General features: G+C 41.3%; 1 protein-coding gene across 1 annotated transcript in view; it reads right to left on the bottom strand.

The window, feature by feature from the left end:
- RELN (reelin) overlaps positions 1-24,647 on the bottom strand; it is a 290,109-nt gene that overhangs the window by 186,086 nt on the left and 79,376 nt on the right. The window contains exons 7-9 of the mRNA XM_070947738.1: positions 15,553-15,649; positions 11,211-11,451; positions 4,246-4,391 (exon numbers count right to left, since the gene is read on the bottom strand). Coding sequence (XP_070803839.1) covers positions 4,246-4,391; positions 11,211-11,451; positions 15,553-15,649 — 484 coding nt within the window. The remainder of the gene's footprint in view (positions 1-4,245; positions 4,392-11,210; positions 11,452-15,552; positions 15,650-24,647) is intronic.

The raw sequence follows: 24,647 nt of genomic DNA, 5'->3' as shown, positions 1-24,647 counted from the left end.
GCATGGCATGGCGTGGCGTGGCGTGGCAGGGGGGCACTGGACTTAGAATTTGGCTTAGAATTTTTATTGGTGAATTTTATGGGTAAGGGGTTTTAAATTGGGGAAAGCCATTGGATTTAATTTTGTTTTAAATGCATTTTAATGTTTGTATTGGATGTTTCTTAATCTTGGCTGTTCACCGCCCCGAGTCCTTCGAGAGAGGGGCGGTATAAAAATTTAAAAAATAAATAAATAAAATAAATAAATAAACTTTGGGTGTGGGCACACGTGTCTGTGACCCCCACCGCGCTCCCCCGCTTTTGGCATGCGACGGCCTATACCATTTCGGATAAGGGACTGTCTAGTCTCTTCTTAAAAACCTCCAATGATGAACCACCCACAATGTCTGAAGGCAAAATGAACAGTTGACATCTTCAATGGTATGTCTTAACTTCCATTAAGGTGTCACCTTGTTATGATTGTTCAGATTTGGTTATCTATTTGTCCATGCGGGTTATCCCATCAAGGTCAGAGGTGGTATTCAGCCACTTCGGACCAGTTCAAGCGAACTGGTAGCTCCGACAATCAGCTGGCTCTGCCCACCTGCCCCCACCCTATCCTGTCCTTTATTTCCTTCTTCCTGGCTCAGCTGATTTGCAGGGGGCACAGCTGATTTTCACGCCTCCGCTGTTCTACTTACCAGGGCTGCCTTAGAAGGTAAGCAGCTGAGCTTCAAATTGCTTTATTTTGAGTGCTGCGTGCAATCCAGTTTCTACCGATTCTATGGGCGTGGCTTGGTGGGCGTGGCAAGGGAAGGATACTGTAAAATCTCCATTCCCTCCCCAATCCAGGGGAAGGTTACTGCAAAATCCCCATTTCTTCCTGATCAGCTGGGACTCGGGAGGCAGAGAATAGATGGGGGCGGGGCCAGTCAGAGGTGGTATTTACCGGTTCTCTGAACTACTCAAAATTTCCGCTCCCGGTTCTCCAGAACTGGTCAGAACCTGCTGAAACCCACCTCTGGTGCAATCATGCTAGGTGCATGCCGAAAGCACGCGCTCACCAAACCGGATTGTTAAACCGGTTGCATCCCACCACTGAACAAGGTTAATAGATATGGCTTGTTAAAGAGGTTCCCACATGCCACAACTTATTAACTTTTGCTATATTCTCAAGCATTAATAAAAAAAACAACTTGGAAGTTGTTTTAAAGTGAGATAGAGAATGAAGTTGCAATAACCAAGAAATGGAGAACTCTCTTAGGAGGGAATGATACACAAAAGAATGCAATTTGTCCCTAACTGGGGGGGGGAAAAATGGCAACAGGAGTCTAAGAGAACTAAATAAATGAACGTAAGTTATCCAAGGAGAGAGGAGAGGAGGCATCAAGATGATACATATAGTATGTCTTCTCCACAGTAAAGACATAAGCAGACCCTTTGCAGGCCAAAGATAGATCAGATAATGAAAAGTGACAGGGAATAAGATAAGGTCAGAGCCTGGAGAAGCAAATAAATAGGTCCAAAGACAGATTCAGAAATTAGAGTTACTGGATGATTCATTCTATCATGCAGGACACGCCAACGGGGAAACCAGCAATCTTCTGTAGCAAAGGGAAAAAAAGGATATGAAAAGAAAACTAAGGCTGAACTAAACTTTGTCTGGCTAAGATCGAAACTTGAAGACAATTAGCCTATGTTGGTTTTTCTGGTGCAATTGGGATGATAGATGACCACATCCAGTTCTTAAGCCACAGGATCTCTGCCACATAGTGATAAATATAAGGCTGGAGAGTATCAGAGAGAGAGAGAGAGGAAAAAAAAAAGGATAGGAAGAAACTCCGAATAGCTACCCATTCTCTGAACATCGTCCATCCTGGGTACTCAATGAGGCAGGGATCCTGTGGGAAAAAGAGTATGCGATCAAAGAATTAAAGGACTCAACATAACGACTGCGAACAATTGTTGGGAGTTACAAATGTTGAATGAATCAAGGATCAAGAATTTATGTTACTTTATACTAACCAAGGAAGACTATCTGGAACATTTTAAATAGTTGAGATAAAATCTTCCATCAGCCTTAGTCAGCATAGAGAATGATGAGGGATGATCAGAATCATATGGTAGAGTAGAGTAGAGTAAAGTAGAGTAGAATAGAATGGAGTAGGGTAGGGTAGAATAGGATAGAACAGAATAGAATAGAATAGGAAAAGAAAAAATAAGAATAAGAATAGAATAGAAAAAGAAAGAATAAGAATAGAATAGAATAGAATAGAATAGAATAGAATAGAATAGAATAGAATAGAATAGAATAGAATAGAATAGAATAGAACAGAACAGAATAGAATAAGGAAGAAAAATAGAGTAGGGTAGGGTAGGGTAGGGTAGGGTAGGGTAGGGTAGGGTAGGGTAGGATAGGATAGGATAGGATAGAATACAATAGAATACAATAGAATACAATAGAAAAAGAAAGAATAGAATAGAATAGAATAGAATAGAATGGAATGGAATGGAATGGAATGGAATGAGGAAGAAGAATAGAGTATAGTAAAGTAGAATAGAATGAGGAAGAAGAATAAAGTAGAGTAGAGTAGCGAAGAGAAGCAAAGCGAAGAGAAGAGAAGAGAAGCTAAAAGAAGCAAAGAGAAGAGGAGAGGAGAGAAGAGAAGAGAAGAGAAGAGAAGAGAAGAGAAGAGAAGAGAAGAGAAGAGAAGAGGAGAGGAGAGAAGAGAATTCTTTATTGGTCAAGTGTGATTGGACACACAAGGAATTTGTCTCAGGTGCATAAGCTCCCATATGGAGAATATTAAATTGCCTACAGATGCTGACAGTTGCTGAAGTAAATGTTGGGAAAGCCTTATTGTCTGTAACGATGGTTATAGTTCAAATTTTAGAAGATGCGGGGGCAGAGGCTGTTTGAAAGAAAACAAGTGACTGAATTAAAAGATGCTCAAGAACGCTTTCCTAGAGACTTGCTCTTTGTAGTTTACCTTGAGCCTTTAATTGAAAAAATATGAAGCATCCGTGCAACTAGTAAAAAAAAAATTAAATCCCAAACCGAGAATTCAAAATAGGCTAAAACACAGGCACGAGAATTTCTTACTGTCAACCTCATCCAAAACCAGAGGACAGGTGATATCAACAGCCATGATGTAAGTATGTACTTCCACTGTCCTACTTGTATCGGTTATTTGCTTCATTGAGAAACATGAATCATGTCTCAGCTCTCCAGAGGAAACTGAATGCACTATAAAAACCACTTACCCAGCACGCTGGCATTGAAATGAGATTTCTGCCCTGGAACTAATGTTGAACTAATGGTTCGTGATATGTATTATATATTTGGAGTGCCAATACCATCAATATTAATATAGTGTAAATAACGGTTGTGATAAGCATTCGTATATTAATTTCAGTGATTTGGGCATTATAGCACAATAGGGGCCCCATATTTATATGCCTCCGTCTGGTTGACTATTTTAATTAGGGCTTATTTTTGGGGTAGGGCTTATATTACAAGCAACCTGAAGAATCATGCTAGGGCTTATTTTCCGGTTGGGTCTTATTTTTGGGGAAACAGGATTATCTATCTATCTATCTATCTATCTATCTATCTATCTATCTATCTATCTATCTATCTCTATCTCTGGGATTTTCCACAGGAGATTCCTTCAGATTTTATCTCCATGTTCTACCATAAAGGTAAAGGTTCCTCTCGCACATATGTGCTAGTCGTTCCAGACTCTAGGGGGCGGTGCTCATCTCCGTTTCAAAGCTGAAGAGCCAGCGCTGTCCAAAGACGTCTCTGTGGTCACGTGGCCGGCATGACTCAACGCCAAAGGCGCACGGAATGCTGCTACCTTCCCACCAAAGGTGGTCCCTATTTTTCTACTTGCATTTTTTTACGTGCTTTCGAACTGCTAGGATGGCAAAAGCTGGGACAAGTAACGGGAGCTCACCCCGTTAGGCGGCACTAGGGATTCGAACCGCTGAACTGCCGACCTTTCGATCGACAAGCTCAGCATCTTAGCCACTGAGCCACCATGTCCCTTTTATGTTCTACCACGTTGCCAACAATAATTTTTGTCACTGAAAAGTGGTTAATTTTAAAAACTTGTCCTTTGGAAACTACCGCCCCTTGACGACTAGTTTGTCCTCAAAATTTGGAGAAATCCATGATTTTATTAACATCGCATGTTGCTACAAACCAGCAAAATGTTTGGCTTGAAAATACATCAACTCAACATCCCAAGAGTTAACAACTCACCCTTTTGGCTGGCTCTCAAATTCTTCGGCCCATTGGTCCTGAGCGTCTTCAGTGGAGAGGTCCACGTCACGTGTCGTGGCAAAATTTAACTCGCTGCCTTCAGTTCCGTGGAAGTAAATTGCATTTCCATCTGACTGACAGCTATGCTGCAGAGGAACACATGCCAGAAGAATCTATTAAGTCAATTTAGTATGTGAGCTTTGCAGGGGGGAAAAGTCATATAATTTGATAAATGGCTCGTAAGAGAAGCTAAACTCAAAAAAAAAGAGATTGAGATTGACTTCCGCCCAATGTTCATCCCAACATTTCTGCTGCTAAGTGAAACGTTCATTCAGTGAATTTTGCCCCATTTTACGACCTTTCTTGCCATGGTTGTTAAGTGAATCACTGGAATTGTGAAGTTAGTAACATGGTTGTTAAGTGAATCTGGTTTCCCCATTGACTTTCCTTGTCAGGTCGTAAATGGGGATCACGTGAGCCCGGGACACTGAAACCGTCATAAATACCTGACCACCTGACCATGGGGATGTGGCAACGGTCATAAGTGTGAAAACTGTGAAAAATGGTCATAAGTCCACTTTTTTTCAGTGCCATTATAAATTCAAACGGTCACTAAATGAACTGTTGTAAATCGAGGACTACCTGTAATTAATCATTTTTCAAACACAATCGTTTTAATTTAAAGCTCTACCAGACTTTACAAAAGTCCATCCTCTTTTGGTTACTATTCATCATGGCAACCCTACATTTGTCAAACACAATTACCATATTTTTCGGAGTATAAGACGCACTGGAGTATAAAACGCATCTACCTTTTTGGGTGAGGAAGAGAAGAAAAAGAAATCTGCCTCTGCCTCCCAGCAATTTTGCCTCATTGCAGCAATCAGCAAAAAGCCTGCTTTACTTTCATTTTCGTTTTCAGCATAGCTTGATTAGCACAAGAAAAAAAAATCTGCTCCTAGCAATTTACCTCCTTGCAGCAAGCAGCAGAGGCCCGGGCAAAACAGCTGAGAGCAAAACAGCTGAGAGTCGGGAGGCCGATCCAATCAACTTGTGCTAATTAGGCTGTGCTGAAACTGAAACGAGCTGTTTCTTCTTGCTGCTTGCTGTAAGGAGGTAAACTGCTGGGAGGCAGAGGCCAAAGGGTGGGGGCCAGTGGGTGGGCAGGGCTACATTCGGTGTATAATATGCAACAAAATTTTCACCCCCTTTTAGGAGGGAAAAAGGTGCGTCTTATATTCTGAAAAATATGGTAGTTATACACCCAGGGCATTTGATGCACATTTTAAAAAAAGACAAAACTTAAATTACATTGCCACCTTGGTTTTTTAATCACACTCACAAACACACACACACACAGGGTAGATGTCACTGTATGACTATATTGTATCTTTAATCCCAAATGTCAGCTGCTTATTTTTCGTTGGCACCGATCCCTGAAACATCAGATCCTGATTTATTTATTGAGGATTTTAAATTTTTATTGCAGTAACTCCAAAAATAATAATAATGAAAATGATGAAAATGTTAGTATTTTAGCTGTGGACACCATACTTTTAACTATAAATTACTGTATCGCGATATTAACTTTCATAAGGAGGTGACTCTTTCGAAGATTTTTAGAAATACATTTTTATTAAAAAAAAAAGAGAGAGAAAAAAGAAGGAAAAAAGAATTAGAAAGTAGTAGGACAGGGGATATATATATGTATCTTGGAAATTTCTTTTTTTCAATATTTCATTAATGGATCATAAATGAAGTATATCGTTTTAAAAACTCTAAGAGTGCATTAAAGGTAAAGGTTCCCCTCGCACATGCTTGCTAATAGTTCCCAACTCTAGGGGGCAGTGCTCATCTCCGTTTCAAAGCTGAAGAGCTAGCACTTCCGAAGACGTCTCCGTGGTCATGTGGCCAGCATGACTCAACGCCAAAGGCGCACGGAACGCTGTTCCCTTCCCACCAAAGGTGGTCCATATTTTTCTACTTGCATTTTTTATGGGCTTTCTAACTGCTAGGTTGACAGAAGCTGGGACAAGTAACGGGAGCTCACCCCGCTATGCAGCACTAGGGATTTGAACTGCTGAACTGCCGACCTTTCGATCGACAAGCTCAGCATCTTAGCCGCTGAGCCACCGCGTCCCCATCATAAGTGTGCATTACATTGTTTTAAAAAAAAAACAACTTTGTGCCATGGGACTCATAACAGAATCTATGTATCAGAAACAGCCGTATAGATCATAAAATTACAGCCAATTCTGTCCATATGATTAAAAGTCTAATCTGATTTTAGAGAATTTATAAAGCTGAAATATTAAGATGTTTTTGTAATGAGAAACCAAATCCTTGGATGGGACGCAAATGCGTTCCTCAAACTGCAAACCAGAGATAGCTTCCATGCTGAATTTAATTTCGCAACAGATTTAAGATACAAAGTTTGCTTGGATATCAAAGAATGGTCCTACGATTTAGTTAACCTTTTTTCAAATGTCCTTTTTTTTAATAAGGAGCGTCAAGAAACCTCATAATAGCTTTGCAACATGTCAGGTGATGATATGGAATTAAACAGCTAAGCCCAAGCAATAAAAATAAATGGCAACAACTCTCAAATCAAAGGCCTCCAGCAATTCTATTTTTAATAATCACCTGATGCCTGAAAGCTGAGTCTATAGAGAGCAAATTGAAACTTATTTGAAAACATACTGTAGCATCAAAGAAGGCATGTGCATAAATCCAAAAATGAAATGCTGATGAGCAATGAGACAGCAGCTATTATTACAAACAAATGTTTTAGTCTTCCAAATGTAATAGAATGCACAACTAAAACCTTTGTGAATTTAATTGAATCAATTAAAATGATTTCTTCTCCATCTCCTCTTCCTCCCTTTCTCCTCTTCCTCCTCCTGTTCTCCTTCTCCTTCTCCTTCTTCTCCTCCATCTTCTCCTTTTCCTTCTTCTCCTTCTTCTCCTTCTGTTCTTCTCCTCCTCCTCATCCATCATCCATTAATTTCACCCCAAATTTGAAGTTTCTTTAATAAGCATAACTATAAAGCAATGCATCCTTTTTTATTTATTAAATATAGCCTTTCATAACTTCTAGTCTGCAGCTTCAAGATGCTTCCACTGGATGCATTTGGACTAAATCCCTTCGTTTACTTGATTCGAAGGTTTTATGATAGCTATTGTATTTCTGAATTCTCAATTCCAACTCTGGAATACTGGTGTTCCCTATACCAATACCTAAATCTAATCAAAATTTATCTGAAAAGTAAATTAAAAACTTAATGGACATGAAATTTCTCTCAAACAAATCAGAGCTTTAATTAATAAATTAAAAGCTTAATGGACATGAAATTTCTCTCAAACAAATCAGAGCTTCACGAAGATGTTATTTTAGTTACTCTGGTTATTTTGGGATGAGCTTGTCCTGTGTGTGGTCAGTACCAGTTTGCAACAGGTTGGTGTTAAATGGAAAGAAACCTGCCCACTTCTCTTGTACCGCTACTTTAATGGACAGTCATCGATTTTCTCCATTAAGAAGTTGTCATTCACCCATCCAGCTGGAAAAGCAATTAAAAAAAAAAAAAAATCCCAGCCAGACTGGTTGCATCAACTACAGAACTAAAGTGCCTTTTCAAAATGCAAGTTAGACTGTTATTTGCAACAAACCAAGTGGCACACTTCAATTGCACTCCATTTTGTAATCACTGTCACATATTAAATGATTGTTTTTAGTACCACTTCTGATCTTTCACAGAGTGGTTTTTAATTAAAACCTATGGCATGCAAATTGATTAAATACGAGGAAAGAAAAATTGAAGACGGAAAGAAATTAATTAAAAAAAAAGATATTGTGTACACAAACATGAATTTGATATTATGCGCTGCCAGGAAAAAAATTATATATTTTTTTTCTTTTTATTTTAAGAGTGCAATTCGAAATCCATCTCTTTGAAAGTTACCCTTACGGAAAGCAAGGAATAATTCTTGAATTATAATTATAATATTGCACTATAAAACTGATTGCAGATTAATGGAAAGTTGTAACTTTGATACACCTTAATGCATTTACAGTTATGCATTTAACAGTAATGGCTGTTTTTTTTTTTTAAATTAATGGGTTATAAGGTTGAAATACAGAGGGAATAATTCAGGCTTTTTCATAATTAAAAGGCACATATAACTAGGATTAAAGCTGCTCTTTATTGAGTAAAACTGGAAGGTTTAATTACTTTTGATGTGATATATAGACGAGAAGTTGTTATAGCTAACAACTAGTTAACATCGGCTGATCTTGAACAGTTAAGCAGGATCAGATCCAATTAGTACTTGAACAGGGGATTATTGGGAAATCCCAGAAGATCAATCACATTAGCAAACTAATTGTCAAAAAAAAAAATAAAAAAAAAATACAAAGATATCCATTTAGTCACCAGGAGCTGAATATAATAAATTCATGAGCAATCACGAAGCAATTTTTCAGTGTCATGACTTTGAACAGACACTAAATGAATGGTTGCAAGTTGAGGACTACCTGTTTCTATCCCAAAGGTGTTTTTTTTTCAGGAGACAACTGTACTTCCTTGTATTCTTCTTTGAAGACGTTTTGCTTCTCATCCAAGAAGCTTCTTCAGCTCTGACTGGATGGTGGGGAATGGAAGGATAATCCTAACCAAGGGTGGGCTTCAAAAATTTTAGCATTGGGTTCTCTGCCCATTTGCTGGGTGGGCGTGGCCAAGGTGGGCATGGCCTAGTCGACCTCCTGCACCATGGGGGGGGTGTTTTTGCCCTCCCCAAGCTCTGGAGGCTTTCCTTGAACTCCGGGAAGGCGAAAATAGTCCTCCCCAGGCTCCAGAGGCCCTCTGGAGGCCAGAAATGGCCTTCCCAAACTTCTGGTAGGCCCGCTTTTCACCCTCCCCAAGCCTCCATGCGTGCCCTCCCCTTACCTGCATCCAAAATAGACCGTGTGGGGACTCCTGGGAGGGGAGGGGCGCAGTGGGAGAGGCCATATATTAACATGTTCCGATGCTATGGAGTTACACATTCTACATTAAGTTTCAGGCTTTAAGTGTCAATTTATCACGCCCGATCACATAGTTTTGTAGCGAAGCACGGGTGTCCAGCTAGTATAATATATATTACATTATATAATAATACTAGACTGTATGGTTTCTATTTTTCAAAAACACATGCCTAGCTCCATGCGGCATGAAGCGTAATGGGAATAAATGCCAGATGGGGATTAGTTTGACAAATTTAATTTACCTTCTAAAATTCTATGCAGAGAGAGACAGAGAGAGAGAGAGACGAAAGGTTAATCAACTAATGCATTGTCCTGACAGATAGATATTTTACACTCTGTTGGTTTTGAAAGGGAATATCGACAAGCTTTTTATGGGAACTTCAGTCCATATTTAATCTCTAATTCACCCACTTTTGATGTAAGCCTTAATCGGAGATGCACGCAACAGTGGAACAAGAGTAGATCAACTGAACAGCGTAAAGGGTGGCCGATTATACATGTATATTCCATTAAGAGAGATTGCTCCATAGAACTATGTGAGTGGGGGTGGGGGGGGAAGGCACCATAAAGCAAAAGATATTAGGAAAGAATTGAGCCATCGTAATTATAGGAATAGGCACGACCGGCAAAATGGCATTTCCAGATTGCATGCCAAATATTTCAACATCGGTTTCGATATTTGTATCAGCAATTTAGGAACGTTTCAAAAGCATATTGGTTATTGGAGTACTATTCAGATACCACACGATAAAAAACAATTACGGAGGGGGGGAAATCCCATATTGGTTGTATTGTAGGACACACATATGTTCTCCAACTTGCCAAAAATATGATCAGTGTCAGTAAGGAATCTTTATAAAGCCCTATGTATATGTTTTTTTTAGAAATACACAATCATGTATACTTCAAAGGAGACACATCTTTATCATTTTACAGGAGATAGATAGATAGATAGATAGATAGATAGATAGTAGATAGATATAGATGATAGATAGATGGATGGATGATAGATAGGTAGGTAGATAGATAGATAGATAGATAGATAGATAGATAGATAGATAGATAATAGATAGATAGGTAGGTAGGTGGGTAGATAGATAGATAGATAGATAGATAGATAGATAGATAGATAATAGATAGGTAGGTAGGTAGGTAGATAGATAGATAGATAGATAGATAGATAGATAGATAGATAGATTGATGGATAGATAGATATGATGGATAGGTAGGTAGGTAGAGAGGTAATAGACAGATAGATGATAGATAGATAGATAGATAGATAGATAGATAGACAGACAGATAATAGATAGGTAGGTAGATAGATAGAATAACCTTATTTTCACTTTGAATGTACACTAATCGGCCTAAATTAAAATAAAATTTCATTGCATACAGCTCTCAAAGTGTCATCACCTCAAATATACACTTCATAAACATGACAAAAATAAATAAATACAAAATTATGCATATACCCCCATATATATATATATATATGTGACACAGAGAAACAACAACAGTCTAGTTTGGATGTATACATGTACATGGCGAGAAAAAAACGAATCTTGCAAGGTGGAAAAGAAACAGTGAAATGACTAAGTATACTGTTCATGAGTCAGACTGCAAGACTAAAAATGCATAAAGGCTTAGAACCCACTCCAAGGTCTAGTTGTAAGTCCAAGTTGTAAGTCAAGGACTATCTGTACTGCTTGGCTACACAGCTGGCCTTGAATATTCTAGAGATTAAACTTTCATTTGATAACCCCCTACGCAACATACAAAGCTACGTTGTGTGAGTGATGGGTGGTAAAAATTGAAATAATTAGAGGAGGCATCTCTCTTTCCTCTTTTGGGGTTTCATCTCAAGCAGCGTTTATTGCTCAGGAGAGAAGTTCAAATACTTCATGGAGTCAACTAATTGCAAATTAGAAATCAAAATTAAGCAAACCTTAATCGTGGCTCCAGGGAAAAACAGCCAGTTTCCCGTATCCACAGGATCGAGATTGTCTTCTAAAACGATTTGTCTGTGAGCTGCATTGATGATCAAGATATTGTCCAATGCCCAGCAGGATTCGTACACGTCACCCACATGTACATATTCCTGTTTCCACTGAAATTGAATATTTTCTCCTTTGGCTTCTTCGGGGAGATACAGAATGTGGATGATGGTGCTGACGTTAGAAGGAGCTCTGTATGACACAAGTAGGCAAAATGAATATTATTATTATTATTATTATTATTATTATTATTATTATTATTATTATTATTATTATTATTTTGCTCACGTTGCCAGGGCAAGTAAACAAAGTTCATAACTTGATACTCATGAAAATCCTATCTATCCAATCAAACAGTTCGATTCTAGGCAGCAAGTTAATGTTGCAGTATTTGTTGAAATTAAAATGAAATTGCCATCATGAAAAATGTAGAGCACTCCTGGCCTGCTCTCGAGTTGCCATAGGCAGGAGGGGGGGGGAAAACTGACGGAGCAACACGGCAGCAACCAGAAGCACATTCCACACATACCTTCTCAAAGCCGAAGCCTAGGTTACCAGAGCCAGCCAAATAGGCGTGTTCTCTATAGCCCGCAAAAGTGCTTCATTGGAGAATGTGATTTATGACACACCCTGGGAGGAGGGGGGGGAAACAGGGTCATAGTAGGGATGTAAATTATGTGAGGCAGAGCTGACTCCACTTGGGTATGTGCCGACATGTTGCTCCTAATAAATAACTGGATTTCTTTTGAAATTTGGCTCGAGGCTCATGAATTAATTAGGGCATCCGTCGGAACCCTGACAATTGCATTTGGCTGAAACGGTGTCCTAAAAGTAATTTGTAAAGACCAAGAATTTTATAGAAGGAGTCCTCAAGTTTTGACCCCCAAAAAATTATGTGGTTAAGTGGGACAGTTGTTAAGTGAGTTTTGCCCCATTTTACGACCTTTCTGGCCACAGTTGTTAAGTGAATCACTGAAGTTGTTAAGTTAGTAACACCATTGTTCAGTGAATCTGGCTTCTCTATTGACTTTGCTTGTCAGAAGGTCACAAAAGAGGATCACGTGACTCAGGGGACACAACATAAGTTCATGCCAGTTGCCAAGTGTCCAAATTTTGTGGGAATGCTACAATGGTGTTAGTGTGAAAAACAATCACAGGTCACTTTTTTTCATGACGTAGCATTTCACCCCTGGGTTAGTGTAAATGCATATTAGATCCATGTCCTTTCTGATTGGTTCAAGCTGCCCAAATTGTGATGTGTGGTTGGATCATAGTAAGAGGGCAGTCTTGCTCTTGAAGTAGGTTGTTGGTTTCCCAAGAAGCCATCATGAGACTCAGCGTGCAACCTTCCCTTTTTCAGGGAAGTTGTTGAGAAGGTCTTTGGTTTGCCAAAAGCTCTACAGGAAACAGATTATCTGGATCCCTTTCCGTCAGGATTCAGGCTTGGATATAGAACTAAGACATCATTGGTTGCATCAGTAGAAGATTTCCAGCAAGACCAGAGTGGAGAGTGATCCATCCATCTTAGCTTTTTGGCTCTTTCGGCAGCCTTTGATACGAGTAGCCATTGCTTCAAGGGTGTCACAATGGCTTTTCTCCTTCCTTCAGGTCTGGTTCCAGAAGGTGTTGTGTGGGGAGATGTAGGAGATGACCAGGCTGAGCCCGAGGGAGGAGTCAAGTGCGTCATCAGTCTTGAATTCCTTCGTTCTCACAAGAGATCCAATTCTAGCCCTCCTTGAATTCCGCTGACTCTTATCTACCGCCAATTTGCCTTGACCGTTAGTAGTTCAGATTCTTGTTTAGAGGTAGCCAGGAACAAACTTGTCATTTTAACAACTCTGGTTCCTGATTTCTCACACCTGATAGGATATATTGAAGCCAATACCCTTGCTTTACGAGGTTCCTGAGGGGTCTCTGCTCTTTTTAACAGCTAAATGAAGCCACCAAGTGAAATAATTCATGGACATTGGGTCAGATATATCCATCTGCTGATTTCTACCCTAGGTAGAAATCAAGTAATGCCACCAGGTGGATATGGATGGGATAGAATTCAGCAGGACCCCAATTCTGAGAATTCTCTATCTTTAATTCAGGATGGGATTGCACTTCCCTCCCAGGCAAAATTGGTACACAACTTGGAAGTCCTTCCTTGGGCTCTCAGTTCCTACTGGAAGACCAGGTGGCACTCATGGCCAAAGAGGACCTTTGCACAAATCCATCTTGTGAGCCACTTGCAACTGTTTCTTGGTTGAAAAGTCCCTGCTCAGGATTCCCATGCCTTAGTCATATCATTCGGACTATCGCGATGTGAACTATATGGAGCTCTCTTGAAGACTATCTGGAAGTTACAAATGGTCCAGAATGAATGGGTACAGGTGGTTTAAGGGTACACTTTGAAACATCGCTACTTTGGAAGTGCAGGGTTGCCAAGGTTGCTTGAGCTGGGGGGGGGGGGGTTGGACTAAAAGACTTCCAAGGTCTCTTACAATACTGTTAATTGTGTTTGTAGACAGTGGTGGGATTCAAATAATTTAACAACTGGTTCGCAGCCCTCATGACCGGATGGGTTGACGTGGCCATGGTGGATGTGACCAGGCAGCACTAGACCTCCTGAATCCTCCCGGGAGCAAAAACAGGTCGCAGAAGGGGACACGCCGCCCCCTGTGTGCCCTGTTTTGGGCCTAGTAGGCCTCCCTGCAGCCTCCTGGGAGCAAAAACAGGCTGCGGGGGAGGGGGGAAACACCGCACCCCCCCGTACCCCATTTTGGGCATGGTAGGCTGCCCTGCACTTACCTGAGAGCCAAAATAGAGCATGTGGGGACTCCTGGAAGGGGCGGGGAGGGACCAGGCAGCAATTTAACAACTGGTTCACCCAAATTGGCCCAAACCGGCTGAATCCCACCACTGTTTGTAGGTTTCCAGGTGCAAACTGCTGGTTAATACCAGTAAAGCCCTTCATGGCACAAGGCTCCAAGTCAACCTATCTGTAATCATCTCGCTTCTATCCTATGAGATCCAGCAAGGTTGATATCTCCTATTGGGAAGCAGGTAGCATAGCTTCTACATCTCAGCACCTGTTCTACAGAAAAATTTATTCTCCAGGATTCAGATTGCCTTCCACAAAGTCTTGAAAACCTGATTTTGTTTTTTTTTCTCCACCTGGGCATTCTTCTAGACTAGAATGTGAAGTTTTCGAAAGATGCCCTAATTAATTCATGAGCCATGAGCCGAACTTCAAAAGAAATACAGTCATTTATTAGGAGCACCATTTCGGCAATATTCGGATGCAGTTAGAACTAATCCCATGTAGATTTACGTTCCCCTATGACCCTGTCTCTCCCCTCCTCTCTGGCCATGTCATAAATCACATTCTCCAATTAACCACTTTGGCTGGCTGTGAAATCCAACACCCTCCTTCTGATTGCGGTCAGGAAGAATGTATGGAATGCACTTCAGTTAGGAAAATCAATCAGCTCCTTCAGTTCTCCCTCCCTCCTGCTCATGGCAACTTGAAAGCTTTGCAAGTTGACATAGAATTTATCTGGTAAAGGTTTTGGAATTGGAATATATTTGTGGCTTGGCTTCAGTTTTGCTGTTTTGTGGAGTGTCCCTCTGTGTTTAGTGTTGATTAGTTTGTATGTTTTTAGCCCGTTGTAAGCCACTCAGGTAGGGACATGGTGGCTCAGTGGCTAAGGCACTGAGCTTGTCGATCGAAAGGTCGGCAGTTCAGCGGTTCGAATCCCTAGTGCCGCATAACGGGGTGAGCTCCCGTTACTTGTCCCAGCTTCTGCCAACCTAGCAGTTTGAAAGCACGTAAAAAATGCAAGTAGAAAAATAGGGACCACCTTTGATGGGAAGGTAACAGCATTCCGTGCGCCTTTGGCGTTGAGTCATGCTGGCCACATGACCAGGGAGTCATCTTTGGACAGCGCTGGCTCTTTGGCTTTGAAACGGAGATGAGCACTGCCCCCTAGAGTCGGGAACAACTAGCACATATATGCGAGGGGAACCTTTACTTTTAAGCCACTCAGAGTCGCAGAAATATAAACTAATATATTTAAACTGTCCCTCTAACACAGCCTGCTAAAAAACTCAAATCTTGTATTTTTGTTATTTTAGATGTATCCATTTTAATTTACCGTATGAAAACATAGATAAGGCGCTTCTTTTTAAAAAAAACACTCACACACAAAGCAAAATTTCAACAGCAAAATAAAACACCCAACAGCCAACCTTTGTAAAACAAACATTGCATTGAAAAAAGAAGTGCTGAGAAAGAGAGTTATAACCAACCTAATTTTCTCCAGTTGAATCCAATCTTCTGAATTATTCTTTGAATAGGAGACAATGATGTCCGGATCGGAGTAGCTAAAACGGCACGAACCTGACCCTGCGGGGAACAATAACGATAGAAGTATTTATAGCCCTGTTAAGTGATACATTATCCTTTCGACATTGTCTTCTGAGAGAGTCCTTGCCACCATTCTTAATTTTCCATATTTCAATTTATTTATTTATTTATTTGATCGATGGTGAGTTTTGCTGTGCTCTGTTGTTGGCGGAAAAAGCATACTAATGCATGCTCCCTGAGTTAGGAATAACTTAGGGAAGATAAATCACACCAGACCAGCATAATCTGCGGTAGATTTCCCAGGAGAAAGGTATAATAAATTACTAAACACTCCCTTATTCAAAATGCACACACAAGGCATGGTATAGCAAAAATGAAGTGCCACGCGCCATACTTGCTAAGGTACACAGTGAAAAACGTGACAGGGGTCCCTAAAGCATAAAGGAAAAACTGTATCTCGTAACCGTTGGATGATCTTAGAAATAGAATAGAAATAGAATAACAGAGTTGGAAGGGACCTTGGAGGTCTTCTAGTCCAACCCCCTGCTTAGGCAGGAAACCCTACACCACTTCAGACAAATAGTTATCCAACCTCTTCTTAAAAACTTCCAGTGTTGGAGTATCTACAACTTCTGGAGGCAAGTTGTTCCACTGATTCATTGTTCTCACTGTCAGGAAATTTCTCCTTAGTTCTAGGTTGCTTCTCTCCTTGATTAGTTTCCATCCATTCTTTCTTGTCCTGCCCTCAGGTGCTTTGGAGAATAGCTTGACTCCCTCTTCTTTGTGGCAGCCCCTGAGATATTGGAAGACTGCTATCATGTCTCCCCTAGTCCTTCTTTTCATTAAACTAGACATACCCAGTTCCTGCAACCGTTCTTCTTATGTTTTAGCCTCTAGTCCCCTAATCATCTTTGTTGCTCTTCTCTGCATCTTAGTTATATAGGTAGTCCTTGATTACGACCATAATTGGCACAGAACTTCTGTCACAAAGCAAAGCGATTAAATGAGTTGCGTCCAATTTTATGACTATTTTTACTGTGGTCGTTAAGCAAAGAGCTGTGATGGCACAGTGATTGGAATGCAGTATTGCAGGCTAACTCTGCCGACTGTTAGGAGTTCGATCCTGGCCGGCTCAAGGATTACTCAAGCCTTCCATCCTTCCGAGGTCGATAAAATGAGGGCCCAGATTGTTGAGAGGCAATATGCTGATTGTGTAAACGGCTTAGAGAGGGCCGCAAAGTACTGTGAAGCGGTATATAAGAACTTACGATCATGCGATCATGGGGATGTTGCAGTGGTTATAAGTGCAAGGACCTGTTTGGTCGCCATGATGTAAAAAAAGATGTGGAGACTCTAGAAAGAGTGCAGAGAAGAGCAACAAAGATGATTAGGGGACTGGAGGCTAAAACGTATGAAGAACGGTTGCTGGAACTGGGTATGTCTAGTTTAATGAAAAGAAGACCTAGGGGAGACATGATAGCAGTGTTCGAATATCTCAGGGGCTGCCACAAAGAAGAGGAAGTCAAGCTATTCTCCAAAGCACCTGAGGGCAGGACAAGAAGCAATGGGTGGAAACTAATCAAGGAGAGAAGCAACCTAGAACTAAGGAGAAATTTCCTGACAGTGAGAAGAATTAATCAGTGGAACAACTTCCCTCCAGAAGTTGTGAATGCTCCAACACTGGAAGTTTTTAAGAAGAGATTGGATAACCATCTGTCTGAAGTGGTGTAGGGTATCCTGCCTAAGCAGGGGGTTGGACTAGAAGACCTCCAAGGTCCCTTCCAACTCTATTCTATTCTAAGTCATATTTTCCAGCACCACTATGACTGTCGTAAGATAATAACAACCTGTAGACTCTCTCAACTAAGCAGAGCCAACTTATTCATCTCCCAGAGAACAGCATGGTACAGGAAGTTTATCACTGATGGCAGGTCTAATATACTGTGTCATATTTTCCCTTCCTACCATGCATTATTAACTGTTAGGCATATCTGCCACTGCAAGAGACAGGAGTCACCTTTAAAGGCATAGAAAAGAAAATCATCATTGTTTACAACATCCCTTGCAACTTATTCATAATGCTGCAGTTCAAGGCCAGCCCAACATTTTGCTACCAAGTCTCCTGAAGACCACAAGTTTGGCTTCATCATCGAGGTATTTTTTCTAGCCTTCCCCTCCTTTACAGCAGTGGTGAAATCCACATTTTTTTACTACTAGTTCTGTGGGCGTGGCTTGGTGGGTGTGGTGTGGCTTGGTGGGTGTGGCTTGGTGGGCGTGGCAGGGGAAGGATACTGCAAAATCCCCATTCCCTCCCCACCCCTGGGGGAAGGATATTGCAAAATCCCCATTCCCTCCCCACTCCTAGGGGAAGGATACTGCAAAATCCCCATTCCCTCCCCACCCCTGGGGGAAGGATCTTGCAAAATCCCCATTTCTTCCCCACTCCTAGGGGAAGGATACTGCAAAATCCCCATTCCCTCCCCACTCTTAGGGGAAGGATACTGCAAAATCCCCATTCCCTCCCCACTCCAGGGGAAGGATACTGCAAAATCCCCATTCCCTCCCCACTCCTGTGGGAAGGATACTGCAAAATCCCCATTCCCTCCCCACCCCTGGGGGAAGGATATTGCAAAATCTCCATTCCCACCCCTCTCTGGGGCCAGCCAGAGGTAGTATTTGCCGGTTCTCCGAACTACTCAAAATTTCCGCTACCGGTTCTCCAAACTGCTCAAAATCTCCGCTACTGGTTCTCCAGAACCTGTCAGAACCTGCTGGATTTCACCCTTGCTTTACAGGTATTTATGGTGTCTTGAAATGCTGGGAACTATGTTCCTGGTTTTTCCTTGTTGGTTTAGCCTCTTCCTTGCATGTTCTAATTACTACAAGATTGAACCCAGAAGCACGTTCATGCTTGAGTGCACTTTCTCAACCCTTTGCCCTGGGAGACCAGAGACCGTGCTCAGACATGTTATCTCGTCCAACGCCAAGCTCTTTTAATTAAGCTATTATTTCCATAATGAGCACCGATGGGCAGCCTATCACCTTAGAGACTTTTTGAGCAGCCAGGGTCTATAATGCTCTAATCCAAGTTGATGAACTGAGCCTTTTTAAAAAAATTTTTTAAATCCCAGTCAATAAATAACCAGAATTAAAAGCCGGCAGATCCCACAAGAGGACTGAAAAAAAAAAAAAAAAAACACGAAGCACTACCGTAATAAACAGCCCATGGATAGAATATGCTTTCCTCGATGCAATTGAGAGTCAGAATAATGAGCCTGTAAGGATTTATTACGACTGGATTCCATCGGCGCAACTAAAGTTTGTCAGATGTATTTATAAACGCCAATTTTTCTACTCAGTCTCTGTTCCAGTTTGAGTAATGTTGTGATGGCTGATTCCATCCCCCGCATGGGAAAATATGCCGCAGCCACCGGGCCCAATGCAGCCTGGAGAGAAGATTCTGGCAGCCAAACTATACACAAAGCTGTCAAGGGAGACCCCCTGGATTACTCCAGCACGTGGCTGACCCGTCTTGACCCTGGGAAGAGATAGCTATGGATTTCATTGTTGAGCTCCCTGAGAGTGGGGAATGGGTGGCTGGGCAGGAACTGGAACTTTTATTTGGGTGAGGAAAACCTGGAAACTTTCAGATCCGGGTTTTCCCAGATGTGCCAATATGACATCTCTAATAAAATAGAACTTTGAGCAATCTTGAGCCTCGGAGTCTTCTTTCGTTGGGGGTGTGTGTTACTTCGAACCCTGACACCAACTCCAGGGCAAAATTTAAAGGAAGCCCCTCCAACAGTAAATCTTCAAAAGTTGAAATGAAACCCTTCAAAACTGAGAATTATTCCCTCAAGAGTCTTTTTTTTTTTTTTTAAACTTCTTCCTTTTAAAAAACAAAAGCAAAAACAAGGGACTTTGTAGAGATGACTCCAGACTGAAGAGTCGCCTCGAGGTGAGTGGGAAATAAATCAAAGAAATAAGGCTCCAGTTTCAGAAAAATATGTTTCCTCAGTAGCAAGAGTTCCAATACTTATTAAATGAATGTCTGCCGTGAGACTTAGTGTAAACCCAACATAAAAAAAATAAATAAATAGTAATCAAGATTGTAGATTTGTGAGAAATCCTAAGGGGCTCCGGAAAGCAGAAGGATCAAATATATGCGCATTATTATGGTTTATATATAATGGAGCAGTCTCTTGGGTGGATACGTATGCATTTGAAAACCCCACACCAAAGGGAAGGCAGTTCCCAGAAATAGAGACACTTGGGCATATTGGAAAAAGAGAATTGAGATGAGACGCCATTAAAACAGAATAACAGTGTTGGAAGGAACCTTGGAGGTCTTTTAATCTAACCCTCTGTTCAAGCAAGAAACCCTATACGAGTGATGGCTAACCTTTTTGCCGTTGCATGCCAAAAGCAGGGGGAGTGGGGGAGGTCGCGCACGCGTGTGCCTACACCCATAATTCAATGTGCCCCGTGCATGCACGCGCAACCCCCCCCTGCTCCTTCCGCTTTTGGCATGTGATGGCATGGTAGGCCTGTTTTTTGCCCTCCCCAGGCTCCAGAGTCTTTCTAGGAGTCTGGGGAGGGTGAAAATAGCCTTCCCCACCCCCTGGAGGCCCTCCGGAGGCAGAAAACAGCCTGTTTCCTGACTTCCGGTGGGCCATGAAGGCCCAAAAATCAGCTGGCTGGCGCACACATGTGTGCCGGAGATGAACTATGCCAACTCTCGCGTACTCATCGATATGGCTCCGTGTGCCACCTGTGGCATGCATGCCATAGGTTTGCCATCATGGCCCTATACCATTTCAGACATATGGTTGTCCAATCTTTTCTTCAAAACTTCCAGTGTTGGAGCATCCACAACTTCTGGAGGCAAGTCGTTCCACTGATTAATTGTTCTAACTGTCAGGAAATTTCTCCTTAGTTCTAGTTTGGTTCTCTCCTTGCTTAGTTTCCATCCATTGCTTCTGGTTCTGCCTTCGGGTGCTTTGGAGAATAGCTTGACCCTGTCTTCTTTGTGGCAGCCCCTCAAATACTGGAACACTTGCTATTATGTCACCCCTTATTAAGTCTCCGTCAGAAGATGGTTTATTAATCAGGGGAATTCTACCAGGAAAAATTCTGCATTCTGAAAGACTCAATAATAATACTTCTCTGGTAATGTTGTACTACTAACTAGAGCATACAAAACATTTGCTAGACCAATTCTTGAATACAGCTCATCTGTCTGGAACCCGCACTGCATATCGGACATAAATACAATCGAGAGAGTCCAGAGATATTTTACGAGAAGAGTCCTCCATTCCTCTATCCGCAATAAAATATCTCATGCCACCAGACTCCAAATTTTGGGCTTAGACAACTTAGAACTACGCCGACTTCAGTCAGACCTAAGCATAGTACATAAAATTATCTGCCACAATGTCCTTCCTGTCAATGACTACTTCAGCTTCAACCACAACAATACACGAGCAAATAATAGATACAAACTCAAGGTAAACCGTTCCAAACTCGATTGCAGGAAATATGACTTCAGTAACAGAGTGGTCAATGCCTGGAATGCACTACCTGACTCTGTGGTTTCTTCCCCAAACCCCCAAAACTTTAACCTTAAACTGTCTACTGTTGACCTCACCCCATTCCTAAGAGGTCTGTAAGGAGGGTGCATAAGTGCACCAGCGTGCCTACCGTCCCTGTCCTAATATTCCTTTTTACTTACTCTTGTCATGTATTCAAATTATGTTTATACTTTTACCTGTTATCTTATATATGCTTGACAAATAAACTTATGATTATGATTATAACCTCTCGACACAAGTCAGCAAAACAGGAACCCTTCTGTCCTGTAAGTTAAGGAGTTACACCAGATGGTGATTCCAGTATAAATATATATTTGATGAATTTAAATTTTCCAATAAAGGAAAACCCCAGCCGCATCCCCTGAGATACCTTTTAAAGCAGCTCTATAAACCTTTTAAAGGACACAGTTATTTTAACCCTTCAAAGAGGGATGCTTTGTGACTGTGCTGGAAAACCTCTTTTTTCAAAGGTTTCCCCTAACCCCATAAAAAGACTCTGCTGGATTACAGCAGGCATAATTTTCCTTTGGAATCAAATGTGATGCTGTGTGATTCCCTATCGCAAAGGGGTGGGGCTGCTGGGGGTTCTCAGGGGTTTGGGAGAACCTCTAGCTAAGATTCTGTGCAGTTCAGAGAACCCCCAAATCCCACTCTTGGCTGGTCCCTCCCACCCCACCCTGCCCCTCCCAGGAGTCCCCACGCGGCCCATTTTGGACGCAGGTAAGTGCAGGCCACGCAGGAAGGCTCGGGGAGGGTGAAAAATGGGCCTACCAGAAGTTCGGGAAGGCCGGAAACAGGCCTGTTTCCTGCCTCCAGAGGGCCTCAGGAGCCTGGGGAGGCCGTTTTCACCCTCCCGGAGACTCAAGGAAAGCCTCTGGAGCCTGGGGAGAGCAAACCCCCCCCGCCGCCATGGTGCAGGAGGCCGACTAGACCACACCCACTATGACCACACCCACCCAGCAACTAGGCAGAGAATCCCTTGCTAAAAGTTTTGAAGCCCACCCCTGCTATCGCAGCACATAAGGTAGAGAAATATGTCATATTTGTAATATTCTATGTAAAGCAGTAGATAAAGGAAACGAGCATTTTGCTAAATACAATAGAATTTGGTATTCTATCATTTCCCAGTTAAGCTGTTCCGTTTTGAAGACAAACACAGCATGGGCTCCTTCGTAAAAATAATGCTCCTAATACTATACTTAGTGGCTTCAAATATTTTCCATGGCAATATTAAAAAAGATACAAGAATGTCCTTGCTTGTGAAATATTAGGGGATCTCGCGTATATTATTACGTTCTATAGAAAATATTCAGCAAATTGGTTGCGAATAGTATAGATGCAAAGAAATAACTTTTGCTTAATTCTAGCAAATAATTATTCGCAATCTAAAAATAAATTTCTGGAAAAACACCAGAAAAGTATTATAACACCCTTCCCCCCCTTTTTTTTCTCTCTCCTTATTTATCATCTTATTTAAAAAGGAAAATTTTAATGAAGTTAAAAATAAAATTTTCCACCTCTTACCAGCATGTACAATATGCCTTAACATCTTTGTGCAGCTAGCAAAACAATAGCACTGTGATTAATTAATGTTGCATCAACAAGGGTATATGTACATTGCGTTCCCAATTAAGCTCTTAAAAATAATTTGACTAACAACTGCCGCTAACCTTTTTTTTAAAAGAAAAACATTTATATACCTTTTTTAAAAAAAAAATCAGTTGAACATCTCTTTAATTGGATGACATCTGTTGTCATTTCAAATACACAGGAAATCCAAACCCTAAATACATCTTTTAAACTTAGTAGTTTTCAATGTATTGGACTACTGGAGAGTAAAGTTGTTTAAAATATGATTATTTGTCTTGTTCTGGCAGCATTTATTTGTAAAGGAATTAATTTTATAAAACAAAATAAACTTTTTCAGAATAATTAGTGAAAGTTGTCTTCTTGGGAGTTTAGACAACTAAATTCTGGTAAAGCCTCAGTGGTGAAATCCAATTTTTTTTACTACTGGTTCTGTGGGTGTGGCTTGGTGGACGTGGTGTGGCTTGGTGGGCGTGGCTTGGTGGGCGTGGCAGGGGAAGGATACTGCAAAATTCCCATTCCCTCCCCACTCCTGGGGGAAGGATATTGCAAAATCTCCATTCCCATCCCATTCTGGGGCCAGCCAGAAGAGGTATTTGCCGGTTCTCCGAACTGCTCAGAATTTCTGCTACCGGTTCTCCAGAACCTGTCAGAACCTGTTGGATTTCACCCCTGTAAAACCTGATCTTATTTAACAAGGAGAACTTCAGTTGGGAAATGAGGATGACATTTTAGAGTTTTCCCACAAATACCTGTAAAACCCTGCAATCATATTAAGCAACCACGTTACTTAATCCAAGAAGAGAGTTTAGGATTGTATTCTGATGAAAGTTCCTATCAAAACCTTCTTGAGAGCCAACATTTATGAAATCAATTAAAATACTTTTTAAACAAAGAAGCAGAGAAGTTATTTTAACATATAGGTGCATGAACATTAGAACAACAAGAAAAAAAAGCTTTGTTATTTATTCTCCTGATTGTATATTAAATGATTTACAGCAATATGTCCATCTCAGTCAATGACTTCCTGAAGGGATGGTGTTTCATATATCATTAGATTTTGGTTTGCTGGCTCAGTGTGTTAAGATATTTAAAATTTAATAGCTGGAGAAAGGATTGGACAACAAGTAAGAACACACAGTTATAGCTAATTGGATAAAGAGAGCTGGCCACTACAAGGCAATCTGAGTTGTGATTGGCTGCTGTGAGAGAAAAGGGGGAATTTCCTTGTTTCTCGCCTTTTTTTCTCTCTCTTTTTTTTATTTACCTAACTATGCTACTGTTTGCCTCTTAGTTACTGTAAATACAGCGGTGAAATCCGGCCAGATCTATCCAGCTCACGCTAACCGGTAGGGCCGACGGCGGGAGGCTCTGCCCACCTGTCGGGACGTCATTATGTTCCGTTTTTGACCCTCTGCACATGCGCAGAAGAGGTGCGCGTGCTCACATTTCCGAACCGGTAGCGAAGGTAAGTTTAGTTTAGTTTAGTTTAGTTTAGTTTATTTGATTTGTATACCACCCTACTCCCGAAGGACTCAGGGCGGTGAACAGCCAACAATAAAATACATAAATACACAAAATTTAAAAACCCGATAAAATCAAATTAAATTATTTGGCCCAGACAAATTAAAATACCCCAATAATTTAAAAACAGATTAAAATTTACATAATTAAAAAGGGAAGAGATTAGGCCAAGCCTGCTTGATGGAATAAAAAGGTCTTCACAGCACGGCGGAAGGAGCGCAGATCCAGGATCCTCCGTATCTCTGGGGGGAGCTCATTCCAGATGGTAGGTGCCCCCACAGAGAAGGCTCTCCCCCTAGGGGCCGCCAGTCGACACTGTTTGGCTGACGGCACCC

This window comes from Pituophis catenifer, unplaced genomic scaffold, assembly GCF_029215685.1.
Source record: "Pituophis catenifer annectens isolate HBS135680 unplaced genomic scaffold, rPitCat1.0.hap2 SCAF_7, whole genome shotgun sequence".
Classification (NCBI taxonomy): Eukaryota; Metazoa; Chordata; class Lepidosauria; order Squamata; family Colubridae; genus Pituophis; species Pituophis catenifer.
The sequence above is the reverse complement of the archived record's forward strand: the minus strand, read 5'-3'. Positions and strand labels throughout refer to the sequence as shown.